Source organism: Bombus flavifrons, chromosome 1 (genome assembly GCF_040668555.2).
Source record: "Bombus flavifrons isolate JBK064 chromosome 1, iyBomFlav1_principal, whole genome shotgun sequence".
Taxonomy (NCBI): Eukaryota; Metazoa; Arthropoda; class Insecta; order Hymenoptera; family Apidae; genus Bombus; species Bombus flavifrons.
Window position 1 is genome coordinate 20,235,433 of NC_138442.1, and position 19,964 is coordinate 20,255,396.

Here is a 19,964-nt window from a genome sequence, read left to right on the forward strand (position 1 = left end):
TTACGTTCCTCTTCTTGCTTTAATTTCTCATCCTCCTCTTTCATTTTACGCTCTTCCTCCTGCTTTAGTTTCTCAGCCTCTTTTTTCTTTTTACGTTCCTCTTCTTGCTTCAGTTTTTCAGCCTCTTCTTTCTTTTGACGTTCCTCTTCTTGCTTCAATTTTTCAGCTTCTTCCTGCCTTTTATGCTCCTCTTCAAGTTTTGATTTCTCTGCTTCTTGCTTCTTACGTTCTTCTTCTTGTAATTTCTCGGCTTCTTTCTGCTTGCGTTCCTCCTCTTTTTGTTTCAATATCTCAGCTTCTTCCTTTTTCTTACTTTCCTCTTCCTCCTGTTTCAGTCTCTCAGCTTCTTCCTTTTTCTTACTTTCCTCTTCCTCCTGCTTCAGTTTTTCAGCTTCTTCCTTTTTCTTACGTTCCTCTTCCTCCTGCTTCAGTTTTTCAGCTTCTTCCTTTTTCTTACGTTCTTCTTCCTCCTGCTTCAGTTTTTCAGCTTCTTCCTTTTTCTTACGTTCCTCTTCCTCCTGCTTCAGTTTTTCAGCTTCTTCCTTTTTCTTACGTTCTTCTTCCTCCTGCTTCAGTTTTTCAGCTTCTTCCTTTTTCTTACGTTCCTCTTCCTCCTGCTTCAGTTTCTCAGTTTTCTTCTTTTCCTCCTCTTCTCTCAACTGTTGTTCTTCCTCCCGTTTCTTTTCTTCCTCTTTATGTTTCTGTTTGTCAACTTCCTCTTCCTTCTTACATTCATCCTCGTCCTTGTCCACTATTTTCATTTCTTCTTCAACTTCTTCTTTCTCTTTCTTTTTACTTTTCTTTTGCTCTTTATCCTCCTCCCACACTACCTGTACATTTAGCAATTTATCTCGAAGCAAGTTTATATCATTCATCAAATTTAAAATAGGCGTTTCAAGCTCCACAAGCCCTTCTCCGCTTAAACTATCCTTCCACAGTACTTCAACCTTCTTGATAGAATTTTCCAGCTCATACAAACTTATGTTCAAGGTTTTTAACACGCCATAAATTTCCGTAATCTCCAAATGTGATGGTTCAGCTATAGGTTTATCAGCAGATTGCTCTCTAACAATCGCAATTGCCTTTCGAAGCATTTTCAATGATTCCATCGGCCCTTCTCCAATCTCTTCTTTATCTAAAACACTTTGAATTCCCTGCTTAAGTTGTTCAAGTGGCTTAGCCAACATATTCAAAGCTTCCTTCTCAATCTGAATCTCTAGACCTAGCAAACCTTTGTAACTTTCTATCTTATTATCAATCGACTCAATAGAATCGTTTACTTCTTTAATAGAGTGAATCAACTTCGTCGATATTCTTGTAGCTTCTTCCATAGAAATAGCACTCTCTTTCTTCTGCTTTTGCACTTCCTCACATTGATCAGACAGGACAGCTTCCAAAGCAGCTTGTAATCCTTTCAATGGTTTCTCCAAGTTTTCAAGATATACAGTCGAAGACTCTTCCACTGTCATAATCTTCTCTTTCAGTTGCAACAGAGGATCAGCCAAGTATCCAATTATAGTTTCTGTTATATTTGAGGCTAATTGTAATTTTTCAGCAGCTTGTTCTTCAATAAACGATATACTCTTCTCAAGATTAGATAATGAATCCACAATAGCATCGATACTAGCTTCTTCTTCCTCTATACTCATATCAGTCTTATTTTTCAGCACTAGGAAGCTTTCTTGCACTTCAGCTAATGGTTGCACCAATGTCTTCACTATCTCGTATTCACTTTCCTTCTCTGCTTCCATATTTTTAATAATATTTTCTTCCATTTCAATGATTGTCGATTTTATAACTTCCACCGGTTGCACCAATTTCTCAACGACAGACCAATCTGGTGTATCAATCCTCGACATCTCTTCAGCAAGTCCAGGCTCAGGTTCCACCACAACGCACTCTCGAATCTCAGCAATAGATCTTTCTATTTCTTGCAAAGGAACTGCCAAACATTCTGTGATCCAATGACTCGATTCTTCTGGCATTGGTTCCACTTCAGGAGACATCACTCGTTCTTCAAGTACAGAAATGCTTCGGTGCAGAATTATCAAGGGCTCAGCTAAAGCAGATAACAAAGACACCTCATCAACTGGTCGATCTTCCACAGATTCAACCAACATGCGATCTTCGATTAATGCAATCGAATTGCAAAGTTCTTCTAAAGGTTCAATTAATGGATTTAGTGTAGTTTCTGGCTTTCCCTCACTATCAAAAGATTTCTCTTTCGTAGATTCAATGGCAGTTTGCTCGTTAATAACAGACACAGCTACGTTTTTTAGTTCTAATAAAGGCTGTGCCATAGCCTTCAATAAAGAAATGTCCTCTCTTTCGGATAACGTCACAGCAATCTCATTCGCGTCCATTGATTTTCTTTCTTCGACGATTATCGCCAGACACTCTTTTAATTCACTGAGCGGCTTAGCCAAACTCTTCAAAGTTTGTGTTTCTTCTTCAGAAATTGAAAGAGCCATTTCTGAAGGCGATTCTACGGTACCTTGATCCACAATCATCGGTTCTGTGACTTGAACATTTGCTTCTTCAACAACATCCGCCCAAGTCTTCAAAGATGAGGCTTCTTCTGAGATAGTATCTGCTGCTGGTTCGATAATTATCTGTTGTTGATCGATAGTAGCCGCACGTTCTACTAAATCGTGAAGAGTCTTCGCAAATGTTTCAAATGCCGCGACACTTCCAGTTTTAGAGAATTCTTCTGAAAATTCTGGAGTAAATTCGACGGCCTGTTGAATAGCAGCCACAGAAGTTTTTAAGTCTGTCAATGTTTGTGCCATTGTCTTCAATTGGGAAACATTTTCAGCCTCTGACATACTTTGCATGCCCTCTTCTACCATCATATGCTCTTCAATCACTGCGATTGATTTCTGGAACTCTTCGAGTATTGGTTTTAAAGTTGTCTTTTCAAATGATACTTTATCAGTTTCTAAACTCTTCGCATCGTGCTCTATCACATGTTCTTCTTGAATTGCAGCAACGAAACATTGTTCTAGTCGTTGCAACGGTGGGATAAGTTCGGTTAATATCGTCATAGGTTTTTTCGTATCCGATGTTTCCAACATTTCAGCTTCTTGAAGCTTAATCTCTGCCATAGTCGAAATGGATTCTTGTAATAATTTGGTAGGAACAGTAACTGTTTCTGAAACTTGAGCTTCAAGTTTCTGTGGTGTCTCTAATTGAATCGTTCCTATAATTGTAGCAATCACTTTTGGTTTTGAGATAGTCGCAGAACATTGTTTTCTGAACTCTTCCACAGCTTTTCCAAATGCTTGCAACGCAGACGCGTTTTCGACGTCTAGAACTTGTTCGCCAGGTTTTTCTATAGTTGTTAATTGTTGCACCACAGCTACGGACGTTCTTAAATCACTTAATGATCTTTCTAGATTTTTTATTACAGCAAAGTCTTCAGCGTCTCCTGTTAAACTTAAAGTTTCCTTGGCAAAAGCCAGTTGCTTCTGAATTTCTGCCACGTTTTTGTTAAGTTCTTCTAATGTCAATTTAACTGGTAATTCTTGCAAAGCTGGAATTGCTTGAGAAATTTCTTTGACAGTTTCGTATTTTGTTACTGCTTCTTGCTGCATAGCTAATAAGAACGATTCTTCGAGTTTGTGCAATGGTTGCACCATGCTCAAGAAGAGTACAACTTCTTCTTCTTTCTTCTTCCCCAATAATTCACTTTCTTTGTCTATATTCAAAATTGTAGTTTGTAGCTCGTTAATAGGTTCAATGACAGTTTTTACAAAATCTTCGACCACTTTGTTCTTCGCCGGGACTTCTTCAGATTTCTTCACTTCGTATTGTTTGACTGCAGCTAACAGTTTTTCTCCAGTTTCTTCCATCGATCGTGCAAAAGCTTCCAGTCGAGACTTTTCTTCACCTGTCCTCAATTCTTTTGTTTGATCTTGCTGAGCAATTGTTATTTCCTGAACAGCTGCCACAGACAATTTCATCTGTTCTAAAGATTTCTCTGCTGCTAACATCATGCTAACTTCACTAACTTCTGCTGAAATTGTCGCGGTTTCACTCGTTTGCTGTTGAATAGTAATGATAGATTTCTGTAATTCTTCCAATACAGGTTGTAAATTTAATTTGTCAACAGGAATTTCACTCTTCTTCAACTCCTTGGTAGTCTCTTCTTCTAGCACTTTACCTTCTAGCAATGCAGTCTGTAAAGCTTGTTCCAATATATTCAATGGTTCTATAAGAACATTTAATTTCCTCTTATTAGTTTCCTCTTTAGGTATTTTCAATTCTTCTACCTGCTGCATTTTCTCTTCTTCAATGTGAGAAAGCGACTCGCGTAGAACATGAACCGTATTACTTATCTTCTGAAGAATTTCAACATCCACCATCTTTGCTTGTTGCTTCTCAGCTTCTTCCAACTTCTTTTCCACTTTCTTCTGACTTATCACTGCTGAACATCTTTCTTCTAACTGCTCTATCGATTTAGCAAAAGCTTCCAAGGCAGATTTCTTCTGAGTCTTTATTTCTTCAGTCTCTTCCGAAGAAAGCGTGATTACTTGTTGAACAGCAATAGTAGCTGTTTCTAGTTCTTCAAGTGCTTCATTTATATCCTTCGCAGTCTCTAATTTTGAAGATTCTTCAAAGCTCGTAGCGAACTGTTCTTGAATATTAACAATGCTTTCTTTTAATTCTTGCAAAATTGGTCGAAGGACAATAGTCTGTGGAGTTTCTCTTTGAATTTGTTCCACGGATTCGAGTTTCTGGTCACTTGCTTGTTGAACCACGTTCACCAAAGATCTTTCTAACTGTTGTAGAGGATGCATCAAAGGAGTCAACGTTTGCACATTCCCTTTTTGCAATTCTAACGTGCCAATTTCTTCAATGCTGTCTTCCTGTATCTTCATAATAGTCTCGTGCAGCGTGTGAATCGGCACGATAATCGTCTCGAGAACTCGTGTCTCCAGTTTTTCAGCTTCCATCGACTCCATCACTGTCTCCTTCGCGTCCACTTGATGTTGACTGACCATAGCCATGCATTCCTCTAGTTCTTGCACCGATTTCGCGAAGTGTTGCAGCGCTGTCACCTTCTCTGTCTCCGACAGTGTTTCTTCTACGCCTGGTTCAGTGGATATCACACTCTGAATGATCGCGAGAGAAGAATTCAAGTCTTCCAACGATTTTTCTGTGGCTTGCATGATAGAAGCCTCCTCAATGGAGTGCTCTGCCACTGTTTGCAATTTTACTTGTTCTTGTACCGATGCTACGCATTTCTGAAGTTCTTCCACGATAGGTTGAATAGCCAGTTTTTGCAAAGGTGGAGCTGCTTGAGATATTTCCTCAATTTTGTTGAGTTCCATCGAGATTGCCTGCTGAACAGTGGAAGATAGCGAAGTTTCTAATCTTTGTAGTGGTTCTACCAGGATCTTCAAAGCACTTTCTGACGCAGCCATTTTAGTAGACTCGAAAGCTTCCACTTGTTGCAATTTTTCTTCTTCGATTTTGATAATAGTTTCCCTAAATAGTTGAAGAGGACTGACAGCCATGTCTAGTATCTCCACTTGAGACTCTTTTATTTTTTTGGGGACTAGTTGTATGCCAATCTGTTGCTGGGAAATTACAGCTAAACACTTTTCACCGATTTCTTCCACAGATTTTGCGAACGATTTTAGAATTGAAGCTTTGTCTACGTCTGATAAATTACCCGTTTGTTCAGCCTCCAATATTATCTCCTTAATAGCTGCTACTGAAGATTTCATTTGTTCCAAGGGTTCTTCTATAGTCTTCGCGACAGAACCCACCAATTTATCTTTCGATTCTTCCTTAGTAGGTTCCAAAGAAACTCGTTCTTGAATTACAGCAATAGACTTTTCTAACTGCTGTAAAACAGGCCCGACATTCAACTTCATAGAGGATTGGACATCCTCCAAGTCTGATGTAGATTCGTCTTTAACGATGCTCGTCTCATGAACAGCCACTGACAAAGATTTTTCTAATTGTTCCAAAGGTTCGACCAAGGTATGTAAAACATCAGCGATTTCTTTCGTTTCTGACATAATTAAAGTTTCAGTCTCTTGTGTCTGTTGTTCGTCAAGTTTGGAAATGGTCTCACGTAAAATTTGAATTGGACTTGCTATATTATCGAGAGCTTGCTGTCCAAACTCTTGTATATCTATTTTAGCAACTTGTGGCTGTTGCAAAATACTAATTTCAACTTTTTGTTGACTAGAAATCATCGAAGACACATTTGCTATCTTTTCCACACACTTGGCAAGCGTTTTCAGGGCTGTTGTTTTCTCTTCACTGGTTAATTCTTTGGTTTCTTCTGCCTCAAGAGTTTGAATGGCTGTCACAGCAGATTTAAGAGTTTTTAATGGACTTTCTATCAATTCAGCAACAGAAGCTTCCACTTTTGTAGTGGACACGTCAAGTTTCTTCGGTTGTACAGCTATCTGTTCTTCTATCATAACAATTGATTTCTGCAGTTCTTCCAATACAGGACTAACCTTTAATTGCTCCGTAGGTAAAGTAGTACTCTTTATTTCTTCAGTCTTTTCATCTTTCGAAGGACGAATTTGTTGAATTGCTGTGCATAATAATTGTTCCAATTCTTCTAAAGGATGCACCAGAGGTTTCAAAGCTTCTACTACGTTTTTGCTTGTTTCATCTAAAGCTCGTACCTCATCAGTCTTCTGTTCTTCAATCTCAGAAGCTGTTTCACGCAACAGTTGAATAGGCTGACTCATCATTTCTAAAACTTGCTCCAATTCTTCTTTTCGAATTTTTTCTGGAGATTCTATCTTTACTGGAGGAGAACTGACAATCGCTGTACATTTTTCTCCTAATTCATTCACCGATTCAATGAATGTTTCGACTGCTGGTGTCTCTTCTATATTGGAAAATGTTCCTGCACTTTCAGTTTCAAATGTTACTATTTTTTGTACCGCACCGATTGACAATTTGAGATTTTCTAGCGATTTGTCTATTTCTTTTACAATTAACGCCTTATTCTCTGATTTGTTCATTTCCTCATTCGCTTCGAGGATCATTTCTTCTTGAATTGTGGCGATGGACCTCTCCAATTCTTCTAGAATATTGGCTACTGGTAGCGATTGCAAAAATGGAACGTTTGATTGCGTTTCTTCCGTAATTTCTTCTTGTTCTACAGTTTGTTGCTGAGAAGAGATATCCAAAGATTGTTTCAATTTTTCCAAAGGATAAATAATAGTACTCAAGATAATCGCAGCTGTCTTTGTAGGCAAATCCAATTGTTCAGTTTCTTCAAATTTCTCTTCCTCGATCTTTGCAATCGCTTCACGAAGATTTTGTATTGGACTGACTATTTTCTTCGCGATATCTGCTTCTAATTTTTGCTGTTTGGTTAATTCAGCTGATTCTATCAAAGGCGGAGCAGAACCAAGTGGCGAGGCATCCTCTGGTTTCACTTGTTCTTGAGAGACCATGAGGACTTCTATCAGTTCTTCAAGAGGTTTCGCTGTGGTTTCTTCGATATCCAAATTTTCTTCTTTCGTTTTTGTCATCACTTTGATTTCTTCCACCACTTTCATACTCTTCGTTTCAGCAGTCTGTTGAATGACCTTTACCAGTTCAGAAATCGCTTCGTTTACATTTTGTGCGTTTCCACGTAGTGGAATACAATCTGTAGGAAGCTGAGAAGTTGCTTCTTGGATAGAAGAGAGTTCACGTTGAAGAGATTTTAGAGGTTCTGAAAGTATTTGCAAGGATACCATTACATTTTCTTTCAGTGCTGGTGCTAACTCTTTTTGAGTCAAACGAAGAATCTTTTCTGTGGCTTGATCTACGTTTATTAAGGACTCCAGCAGATGAACAAATTGCGTTTTGAGTTCTGAGATTGAAGAGGAAGATAATGTGTTTCGAATTGATGTGCTGGTTGCTTTTAAGTCGTAAAGGATTTGTATGAGGGCTGTTAATTCTCGAATTCTTCTTTTCTCTTCTTCCGATCTTGAGGAAAGAGGTTCGTCTAGAGCTACAGACACGAGACTGGTTAGTTCTTTGAAAGGTTGTTGTAGAGCATTGATCAACGAGCCTGTCTTTTGTATCAGACTGATTTTTGCCTGTTTTCTTTCCTCCTCTGCCCTTTCTTCTACTTTTGCTAAGTCTATTTGTTCTAAAGCTTCCATTACTTCTCTTTGTCTTTCTGCTTCGTTTGATTCTCTAAATGCTGATTCTCTTGTTTCTTCTTTTGTTTTCTCTAGTGATTCTTCTGCGACTCTTTCTGTTTTTAGTGTTTCCTCTACTTTTTCAAACACTTGCTCTTTAGTATCATGCTTTTGTTTTAATTCTTCGGATTTTTTAGATTCTTCTATTTTTATTTCTTGACTTACCACTTCTTCTTTTTCAATTTTTTCTTCCTCCATTCTTTCGACTGCTGTTTCAGTCTTTCTTTTTTTTTGTTCTGGTTCTACCGTTTGTGCGACTACTTCTTCCACAGATTCTTCAACACTAGATGCTCCCTTTAATTTTTCTGTTACAGCCACTTTTTCAGACAATGTTGTTTTTTCGTCTACAGTTTTAACCGGCAGTGCTACTTCACCTGTTAAAATTTCTACTTTTTTTTCATCTACCAACTTTTCGGTTTCGTCAAGCGGAGCTTCTACTTTTACCACAGTCTTTGGCATTTCTTCCGTCATCTGAGACACAGTTTCGACTTCTTCCTCTTTTATCGATAGTTTCTCTGTCATATCAAATAATATTTGGCCAGCACCTTCCTTTGTCCCTTCGGATAACACTTCATCCTTTTCCTCTGCTTTCGACAATTCTTCTGTTGATTTGTGTATTACTACTGATTCTCCTCCTTTCATTATCTCAAGATCTCCAGCTTTTTCTTCTTCCATTCCTTCAACCGACACGACTTTTCCGACGTTCATTGCTTTAATACTTTCAACTTTACTCTCTTGTACCAATTCAGGGGATACAGCTGCTGCTTCAAGAGCCACAACTGCTTCTTCTTTCATTTCTTTCAGAACTTCAACTTCTTCTACTACCAATTCAGGAGATTCAAGTGTTTCCGTTCCCATTATTTGGAGAGTGCCGACTATTCCCTCTTCAGTTACTTCGAGAGCTTTAGCTTTCTCCTCTGCTGTCCCTCCAAGAAGTTCGACTTTTCCTTCTGTAACTCCTTCAAGGGTTTCAATTTTTTCTTTTCCCATTACCTGCAGAACTTTGGTTTCTCCTTCTTCAGTTACCTCAAGAGCTTTAGCTTTCTCTTCTGTTGTCCCCTCAAGAAGTTTGACTTTCCCTTCTGTCACTCCTTCAAGGGTTCCAATTTTTTCTTTTCCCATTACTTGCAGAACTTTGGTTTCTCCTCCTTCAGTTACCTCAAGAGCTTTAGCTTTCTCTTCTGCTGTCCCCTCAAAAAGTTCGACTTTTCCTTCTGTCACTCCTTCAAGGATTTCAACTTTTTCTTTTCCCATTACTTGGAGAACTTTGATCTTTTCCGCTTCAGTTACTTCAAGAGCTTGGGCTTTCTCTTCTGCTGTCCCCTCAAGAAGTTCGACTTTCTCTTCTGTCACCCCTTCAAAGGTTTCAACTTTTTCTTTTCCCGTTACTTGTACTTTGATCTTTTCCTCTTCAGTTACCTCAAGAGCTTTAGCTTTCTCTTCTGCTGTCCCCTCAAGAAGTTCGACTTTTCCTTCTGCCACACCCTCAAGGGTTTCAACTTTTTCTTTTCCTATTACTTGGAGAACTTTGATCTTTTCCGCTTCAGTTACTTCAAGAGCTTGAGCTTTCTCTTCTGTTGTCCTCTCAAGAAGTTCGACTTTTTCTTCTGTCACCCCTTCAAAGGTTTCAACTTTTTCTTTTCCCATTACCTGCAGAATTTTGGTTTCTCCTTCTTCAGTTACCTCAAGAGCTTTAGCTTTCTTTTCTGCTGTCCCCTCAAGAAGTTCGACTTTTCCTTGTGCCACTCCTTCAAAGGTTTCAACTTTTTCTTTTCCCATTACTTGTACTTTGATCTTTTCCTCTTCAGTTTCTTCAAGAGCTTGAGCTTTCTCTTCTGTTGTCCCCTCAAGAAGTTCGACTTTTCCTTCTATCACTCCTTCAAGGGTTTCAATTTTTTCTTTTCCCATTACCTGCAGAACTTTGGTTTCTCCTTCTTCAGTTACCTCAAGAGCTTTAGCTTTCTCTTCTGCTGTCCCCTCAAGAAGTTCGACTTTTCCTTCTGCCATTCCTTCAAAGGTTTCAACTTTTTCTTTTCCCATTACTTGTACTTTGATCTTTTCCTCTTCAGTTACCTCAAGAGCTTTAGCTTTCTCTTCTGCTGTCCCCTCAAGAAGTTCGACTTTTCCTTCTGCCACTCCCTCAAGGGTTTCAACTTTTTCTTTTCCCATTACTTGGAGAACTTTGATCTTCTCCGCTTCAGTTACTTCAAGAGCTTGAGCTTTCTCTTCTGTTGTCCTCTCAAGAAGTTCGACTTTTTCTTCTGTCACCCCTTCAAAGGTTTCAACTTTTTCTTTTCCCGTTACTTGTACTTTGATCTTTTCCTCTTTAGTTACCTCAAGAGCTTTAGCTTTCTCTTCTGTTGTCCCCTCAAGAAGTTCGACTTTTCCTTCTGCCATTCCTTCAAAGGTTTCAACTTTTTCTTTTCCCATTACTTGTACTTTGATCTTTTCCTCTTCAGTTACCTCAAGAGCTTTAGCTTTCTCTTCTGCTGTCCCCTCAAGAAGTTCGACTTTTCCTTCTGCCACTCCCTCAAGGGTTTCAACTTTTTCTTTTCCCATTATTTGGAGAACTTTGATCTTCTCCGCTTCAATTACTTCAAGAGCTTGAGCTTTCTCTTCTGTTGTCCTCTCAAGAAGTTCGACTTTTTCTTCTGTCACCCCTTCAAAGGTTTCAACTTTTTCTTTTCCCGTTACTTGTACTTTGATCTTTTCCTCTTCAGTTACCTCAAGAGCTTTAGCTTTCTCTTCTGCTGTCCCCTCAAGAAGTTCGACTTTTCCTTCTGCCACTCCCTCAAGGGTTTCAACTTTTTCTTTTCCCATTACTTGGAGAACTTTTATCTTCTCCGCTTCAGTTACTTTAAGAGCTTGAGCTTTGTCTTCTGTTGTCCTCTCAAGAAGGTCGACGTTTCCTTCTGTCGCTTCTTCAAGGGTTTCAATTTTTTCTTTTCCCATTACTTGCAGAACTTTGGTTTCTCCTTCTTCAGTTACCTCAAGAGCTTTAGCTTCCTCTTCTGTTGTCCCCTCAAGAAGTTCGACTTTTCCTTCTGTCACTCCTTCAAGGGTTTCAATTTTTTCTTTTCCCATTACTTGGAGAACTTTGATCTTCTCCGCTTCAGTTACTTCAAGAGCTTGAACTTTGTCTTCTGTTGTCCTCTCAAGAAGGTCGACGTTTCCTTCTGTCGCTTCTTCAAGGGTTTTAATTTTTTCTTTTCCCATTACCTGCAGAACTTTGGTTTCTCCTTCTTCAGTTACCTCAAGAGCTTTAGCTTTCTCTTCTGCTGTCCCCTCGAGAAGTTCGACTTTTCCTTCTGCCACTCCTTCAAAGGTTTCAACTTTTTCTTTTCCCATTACTTGTACTTTGATCTTTTCCTCTTCAGTTTCTTCAAGAGCTTGAGCTTTCTCTTCTGTTGTCCTCTCAAGAAGTTCGACTTTTTCTTCTGTCACCCCTTCAAGAGTTCCAATTTTTTCTTTTCCCATTACTTGAAGAACTTCGATCTTTCCCTCTTCAGTTGTTTCACGCGCTTTTGTTGTTACCTCTTTCATTGATTCGAAGGTATCGACCTTTTCTTCTTTCATTGTTTCCGGACCTTTAATTTTTCCTGCTTTGTGTTCTCGAAGCTTCTGAATTTTATCTTCAGATTCTATTTCCTCTATTTTTAATCGTTCTTCTTCAGGGGGTATTTTCTCAATAGTTAACACACTTTCCACTTCTTCCCTTGAAACTTCAATGATCTCATCCACAATAGTTTCAATCTGTGTAATAGTAATAGGGACATCAGGTGAAATATTTTCTTCTTTCTCTTCTGTCATAGTTTTCTCTACATTCGCTACCATTTCAATTTCTCTTATAGAATCGTTCACACTCTCCAAAACATCCAATATAGCAGACAAGGTTTCGACAAGCGAAGAACCTTCAGAAGCTCGTTCTCTTATTAACCTGACCCGATGAAGAGACAAAGAGGAAGCCAACTCTGTCGTAGAATTAGCCAGAGCCTGAAGAAGAGTCACAGTCTGGACAGAAACAGAGGCAATCGATTTTTGATTAATTTTTTCCTTTAATACATTCAAAGCTGACCTAAGTTGATTAGTCGGATACAAAAATCCTTCAACGATAGCTTCTTCATCTACCGCTTGCTCAGTGAACGTTTGCATGAAATGTGTTTCTGATAACGTAATTTGCTTCTCTAAAGCTTCTAACGACTTTGAAATCACTTGATGAACAGATTTATCCACATTCTTATCCAAAACTGCAATTGTATTCTTCAAATGATTAAACGAACTCGACAGATCATATTGAAGTGTAAATTCGTTGCTAGATCTTCTTGAATAATCAGTCCCGCCAATTTGTTGTTGAACAGAGATAGTAGCATTCTTCAGTGAACTCAATGCACCTTCAAAAAGTGTGGCTCCTTCTAAATTAGAAATTCTTTCTAAAATAGTTGAAGATTGTCTTTGTAAACCTTCGACTGCTTTTGAAATAACGCTTCGTCTTTCGTCTAACAAAGCTGATTCTGGAACTAAACTTTTTCTGCTACTTTGAATGACCGAAAGGCTGCTCAAAAATTCCACTAAAGGTTCAACAAGAGTTCGAAATTCAACAATAATTTCTCTTCTCTGATCTAAGAGCTCAAGCTCTTGCGAAGTCACGTTTACTGTATTTAATAAATAATCCAAAGGCTTCACCAGAATTCTGGCTACATCTGTCTCCAGAGTAACATCAGCTTGAGCTTCAAGAATTTTCATTTGCTCCTCGATATTTTCTAGAGGTTTCGAGATCTCACGAAGAGATCCAAGAAGCTCTTGCCTAGAATGAATATCTTTCACAACGATTGGTACCGTATCTTTGATATCTCTAAGAAGATTCAAGATAGGTTCACAATTTTTCTTCAGATCAGAATTTTGATCAAGCTTCTCGATTGCACTATTGATCACTTCAGATTCGATCACGTTCAATGGATGAATTAAGTGGTTCAAGATTAATAGTTCTTGAGCACCATGCTGGTGTGACTGCTGGAGAACTTTCTGAAGATTGTTCAAAGGTTGGAGAAGGTTCTTTAGCACAGATACAGTCTGACTAACTATTTCTTCGTAGGAATCAACCGATGTTCCATAGGTTCCAGTTGTCACTCTCATCTCAGAAATCGTCTTCATAAGTTCTTCCACAGAATTAGCTAATATAGAAACTGGAACAATGGTAGTTCCAGCTGTAGGTTCTTCAAAATCTTCCAAAATCCCTGTTATATCTATCTGAACACTTTCCAGCGTTTTAAACAAAGAAACAACCAAGCTCTTTGCTTCTTCTTCTTTCTTCGCTTTCTTCATATCTTTCTTTTCCTTTGGTAATTCTTCTATCGTTGTAATTAACTGTTCTGTTCTTTGAGAACTTTCTTCGACTGCAGTCTGTTCAGCTATCGATTCAGTAAACTGCGTTTCAAGCAATATCGTAGTGCTTTCCATTAGAGTTGCCTCAGGAATAGTTTCTTGAGAGACGTGTGCTGTAATTTCTTCTCTTTCTGGAAGAATAGTCTCCTGAGGAATGGACTCTTCTTGAATGGTTTCTTGAGACGTTGTTGCTTCCACCATCTTCTCTTGAGTCATTGATTGTACCATTTCTTTCAATTCTTTCCTGTAAAGAGCCTCTTTGATAGAAATAGGTATCTGATTTTCAATTTCTTCCACGATATCCACTATAGGTCGAAGTGTTTCTTCTTCAGCGTGGTCTTTAAGAATGTCCATGATAGTCTGCAAGAGATACTTCATTGGTCTGCCCAATTCCTCCAAAGTTGTCAAATCTGTTGGTTCGTGGTACATCGATATAGCATTTCGTAACCTTGTTAAAGGTTCACGAAGATCTACCAAAGCCTCTATCAAATTTTCGTCACTTGGAGGTTCAGAATACGATGTTTCAATAGCAATTTTGTTTACGTCTTTCTTCAATTCGTCGATGGTTGAACTTAAAGCAGATTCTTCTTCGTCCTTTGTGCTTTCTTCAGATGTATTTGATAACCAATGTTTCATAGGATATAAGGATCGAGAGATCCTATCTGCTAAACCAAACGACTGATCTTTCTGTTTCTTTGGTTCTTCCTTTTTCGGAATTAATTTTTCTGCTTCTCTTTTAGCTTTCTTTTTTGATGCCTCCCTTGCAATTAGTGGCGTGTCTTTCTCTATTTCTTCGAGTAATTCCAAAACTGGAAGAATTACGTCTGTTCTTGCGTCGGTGTTTACCATAGTTTGAACCAGTCCCTTCAATTTCTCGATTGGACTTATTAAATCTTTTAAAATTTGCTCCTCTTCAGGTTCATGTTCTTGGGTCAATAAAGATCTCTGCAGACTCAACAAACATTCTTTTAGTAAAGAAACCTGTTCTACAATCTGTTCGTCCACTGGATTCTTTAAATTAGCAATCGCTACCGCCGAAGATCCAATGTTCTGCCTTAGATCTTCTACAGATATTGTTAGACACGAGGTATAATTAGGATAGCTCTTTTCTTGCCTTTCTAACGCCGAAGACAAAGCAAAGTGAATATTACTGAGATTCTGATCGACGTTCAAACTGTCCAAAATATGTTTTGTCGCTTCTTCAGCTTCCACTAACTGAGATATTGTCTTTGGTAATTGAGTTTCAATCTCTTCTATCATTTTCCAAAGATCTTTTATCGAATTGATATCTTCTTGTAACGTGGAGTGTTTTAATGCTTTCGATACAACGATCTTCAGTTTTTCTACTGGGATCGACATTTTACGAATCACTGGAAGCTCCTGGAAAGTCCTTCCTTTGGAAACAAGAGCCGTTTGAAGATCCAGCAATGGTTCCTTCAGATCTATCAAGCTATTTATCGTTTCATCTTCTCTCAAGGTCATCGCTGTATGAACTGCGTCAGATATATATTGCCTAAGCTCTACGAGACAAACAGCTATTTCGGAAGAAGCTAATAACTTTTGAGAACTAGCTGCTCCATTTGTAACAGATTCGACGTCTTCTATATTCTGTAGAGCAGTGCTTAAAGCCGCTTGAACATCTATTAAAGGATCCAGGACTCTATCTGTCAAATTGTGAGGCTGTTCCTGTATCGATTTCGAAGATGTACTTTCTTCCAATTCGCTGTCCGTTTTATAGATAATTCGCTCGATGTTATTAACCATTTCCAATATAGACTGCAAAGAATTCTCGTTCAAATTAGTTATCGTTGATTTCAACTGAGAAATGGCGGGTTCCAGGAGTTTAGATATCGTTTCAGAATTCTCCGCGGTGGAAATCGAGGTTAGAGCGCACTGAAGAGAATACAAAGGACCTTCGAGATTTGTTAGAGATTCCAGGCCAATCTCTCGTCTTTGTGGTGTCCTCAGTCTTCTGTACATCTCGTCAATTCGGTCGAAAATGGAACAGAGTCGAGGATCCAGAGTATCAGCAATGTTTTCGTATGTTCTCAACGTTTCCTGAAGGCTCAATCTCACTTCCTTTAGAATATCTTCCTTAGGCTCTTCGACTATCCTTTTCTCATCTTCCATTGGCTTCTTGTCTTTTACTCTTTGACTTTCAACGATTGTTTGTTCAGCGGATTCTTGAAGAGACTCGATCAATTTCGTTCGATGCTCGGATAAGATGCCCCTCGTTTCGTAAGTCTCCAAGGCAGACTTTAACGTATCTAATTTTGCTTTTAATTCGCGCGTTGGAGGAATAAGTTCTTCTGCAATTTTAGAAGCACCGTCTGCTTTTGCTTCGATGGTGGAAAACCTACTGAGAGCTCGCGCCATGTCTTCTATAGACTTGGAAAGAGATTCAACGACTACCGTATCCACAGTTTCTATCGTTCCTTTAGTTGGATCCACGGAAACGTCGCTCAAAAAGAGATCTAAAGTATTGAGAATATCCTCCAAGCTTGCTACCAATCTTGTAGCTCGTTTATCCACAGTTAAAACATTCCTGACATTTTCATCGAGCTTAGAAACTGCAGACATCATCCTGATTAAAGCAATCGGTCTCTCGCCCTTTGCTCGTCCAGTTAGCTCATGTTCGAGCTTCGTGATTCCCATAAGAATCTCATCCACTGGATCCGTCAGACTTTCCAAAATCGCAATTAAATCCATCTTACGATTTTTCACGTTTTCCTGACGTTCTATTAATTCCATTCCACGAAGAAGCTCTTCTGTCGGACCACCGATAGCTTCCAATAAAGAAATTCGAATGGTTTGATTCAAAGATCTATCACCCGCGTTCTTCAATGCTTTTGACTCTATAGAAGACACTTCTTCGCATAAGCTTTGTATAGGTTTGATAACGTTCTTCGTCACGATCATCTTACACTCTTCTTCGCTACCAGCGTTCAATTTAGTTTCCAGATTGTCGATGCTCACTAAAGTGTCTCTAACAATAAAAACAGGTTCTTTGAGCCTCCTCATATTGTCCAACAATCTTTCCTTGTTACTTTTCGATAATGACTTTTCAGATTCACTGGTCGTCTGTTTCTTCTCGCTAGATTTATCAGCCACGTCTTCTACGTAAGGTTCTTCGGTCTTGTTTATAGACTCTATACGTTGAAGCATTTCGGTATTGGCGCCTGCTGACCCACTTTTTCTTCGTTTTCCATCGATTTCGCTGCCAATGGACGACTCTTCCGAGCTACCTTTTTCTCTTTTATGTTTCTTCTTTCGGTGTTTTTTCTTCTTCGGGGCACCGGTGACGGAATCGAAGGAAGAATCTCCGCCTATTCCATCGTCTATGCTCGAGCCAGCTGTTTTCTCTGCGCTCAGACTGCGTTTCCTTTCTCGTCCGTCTTCGTACAATCGTTGAACTTGATTCTCTGAAATGGAAAGTCTTGCCGAAGACAGCGCATCAGCGAAAGTGTCGCTGTCATCTTGTTTCAACGAGGAAACCGGTGACATTGGAGACACTGGTGAAAATGGTTCGTCTTTTTGAGCGCTGTGAAAGCTTTCTGATTCCATTTTGTGGCTCTTCTCGCTTTTTTCACTTTTGGACGAGGAGCTCGATTTTTTTCTCGGAGGTCTCGTCGGTGGTTTGTCATCTTCGTCCAGGCTATACCTGGCAGATCGTTTTAAAGAACTGCGAGAGTCTTGATCCGGGGAGGAAAAGACACGGGTTACGTCGTCCATGATCGACACGTCCTCGAAGTCGGCTTCTGTACGAAGGTCGTCGCCATCTTCAGCGCTGACGAAATAATCCGGAGACACGTCGATTACCACTGCTTCCATTAAGAGGTTTCCGGAATTCGAAGACTCCTTAACGAATCGCATTGGCGGCAGTTCGATCACGTTGTGCTCTATAAAATATATAGGGAATGAAGTCTTGAAGATTATAATTTTGTTAGTTTTGAAGATTTCATCTTGCTGGTCTTTTATCATTAGTTCCTTTAGCCTCTTTTATCATTAGTTTATTGTTAGCTTTCTTATCGGTTTTCGTGAGAATTTGAAAGACGCAAAAGTTTTAAAAAAACGTTAAATAGGCGTTATATAATTCATAAATAAATATATAACATACTCTATTTGGTTTGCCAATTATTTAAATTTAATGTGTAACATACTTGGATATAATAATACAACAATATTATTCACTTTATTTCATTTAATTCCGATAGACAAAGTTTCTGTAACGAATTTTGCCATATTTTCTACACTCCTTGGTTTGCGATATTTGTTTAGGCGAATTACAGTTTGCACTGCGGAAGGTAAAAAAGGAAAAGTATCGCAGCTAATATTCAACGAAAAATAGAAAAATAAAACAGAGTCACAAGGCATCGTATAATAAAACAATCATAAAATAATAACACACGAATGAAGTAATACGCATAATTATATTTATAATAAATAAAAGTCTACCCTTTTCCTCTAGGTACGTCCTATATCTTTTGTTATATCACGGTAGTAATCAAATATTTGAAGATTAAACTTCACACAGCATAGAAGTTTACCTGTTACGTGTTCAGATAATTGATCAGCGTACATCTCAACGATCTGAAGAGCTTCTTCCTCGGTGAGATCAGGTGTTTCGTATAAGCTAACGGAAACCTCTTTACCATCGAAACTGAAGGATACTTCTCCTCGATCGTCTAACGTGACGGAATGGTCGGTTTGTGGTGTATCGTATAACTGGGACGTTCTTTCTTCGTGAATCGTTGAAAGTGACAAGTTCCTAGCGAGTTCGTGACCGTTTGGTGACAGTGGTTCTTTCGCTTCTTTTTGAACCGGGAGTTTATCTATGAAACATATATTTGCTGGATTTGCAACATATTTAGTGGATTTTTCATAGTTATAAAAAATTCACTGTCGCTAAAAATACTCTAAAATTATTTATAACGTTGCCTAACTGTGCATCAACGCGAACATTTTATTCTTCGTTTAGATCCTACAATTTTATAAACTGTTATGAAATTAAAATATTTTCAGCGATATGATATTCGCTCTTTCTATTTTATTAATAATAGAACTTTGTCGTATACGATAAATTTCTTTAAAGTAAATTTCTTTAAGGTAAAGTTCTTTAAAGTAAATTTCTTTAAGGGGGTATTCTGGTCTAGAAATTTGAAAAAATCGAAAAAATTTTTTTTTCCATATTTCCAAAGTTTAGACATTCAAGAATATTCCCTTAAAAGGATTTTTCAAAATTTCAATTATTTTATGAGTTATAGCCATTTTTGTGACGCGGCATCTGCTCCGGTCCGACCGGGACCAATGTGCAATAAACGGTAGACGCTGCCCGAGTACCTACGTCTCAAAACTTTAAACGCGTTTTTCTCGAAACTACTTTTTTCGAGTTGGCGTGCACGATATCTCAAGTTCTAATGAACAGATTTATTTTAAATTTGGTCTGAATATTCCTTATATACTCCTCTATCGTCCGGACCATGCTCAGCTCAAAATCTTTAATATTACTATTTTTTAAACGTTCGGAATTGTCAAAAAAACGTGCGAAATAAGAAATTTTTTTTCAAACGGCCGTCATTTTGTGAAAAAATGTTGTATTGACTTTTCCAAGGTTCAGACGATAGCGGCATCCATACTAATTAAGAATCCGTTCGCATTTTTTATTTCGGATGACCCTTCTGGTTGATATCATGCACGCCACGACACCCCATTTTTTGGGCAGCACCCACTTTGCCAGCTCGTAACTCTTTAAATATTGAGTTTTTTTCGGTGAATTTTTTACGTGATCTCGAAATATCAATAAACAAATGCTAAAAAGAAGGATAGCAAAAATATTTTTTGTTTCGCTTGTACAGAACTTCAAAAATCGGCCGAAATTCATGCCTCTAGACCAGAATACCCTCTTAAGGTAAATTTCTTTAAAGCATCTGTCGTACCTCGACAAACTAAAGTACAAATTATGCCGTTTACACGTCTCAATTTACGAAACGGTTACGCGTAAACATTTCATCTGATCTGATAAATGATCCTTAATTACAATAATTAGGATACCTTCGAAGCCAAGAAGGGACGCTGAACTGCTGACAGTTCCCATGCAATTTGTCGCTTCGCAGGTGTAAGTGCCCAAACAACAGGTGCCATCTTGTCCAGAAATGATCCTGTGAATATCTCCTGGCTTTAACTCGACGCCATCCTTGTACCATTTCAGAATCGGTTGAGGCACACCGATCACTTTGCACTCTAAGTTTACCGCGCCTTCTTCCGATAATATGGCGCGCAAACTCTCAAGAAACTTGGGTTTCTTGTAGTGCTTGGGAATGATTAATTTGAGAAAACAGGAAGTGACGCTTTGACCGTGATCGTTGGAAGCTACACACTTCCACTCGGCCTAAATCGTTACATCGTAGA

At 38.6% G+C, this 19,964-nt stretch overlaps 1 protein-coding gene across 6 annotated transcripts in view; it reads right to left on the bottom strand.

The window, feature by feature from the left end:
* Positions 1-19,964, bottom strand: part of LOC138178450 (titin) — a 76,981-nt gene that overhangs the window by 38,093 nt on the left and 18,924 nt on the right. For 5 of the 6 annotated variants that reach the window (XM_069110361.1, XM_069110448.1, XM_069110611.1 and 2 more), the window contains 3 exons: positions 19,608-19,944; positions 18,104-18,388; positions 252-17,455 (listed from right to left, as the gene is read on the bottom strand). In XM_069110361.1, coding sequence (XP_068966462.1) covers positions 252-17,455; positions 18,104-18,388; positions 19,608-19,944 — 17,826 coding nt within the window. The remainder of the gene's footprint in view (positions 1-251; positions 17,456-18,103; positions 18,389-19,607; positions 19,945-19,964) is intronic. The other variant, XM_069110525.1, reaches the window with a different exon arrangement.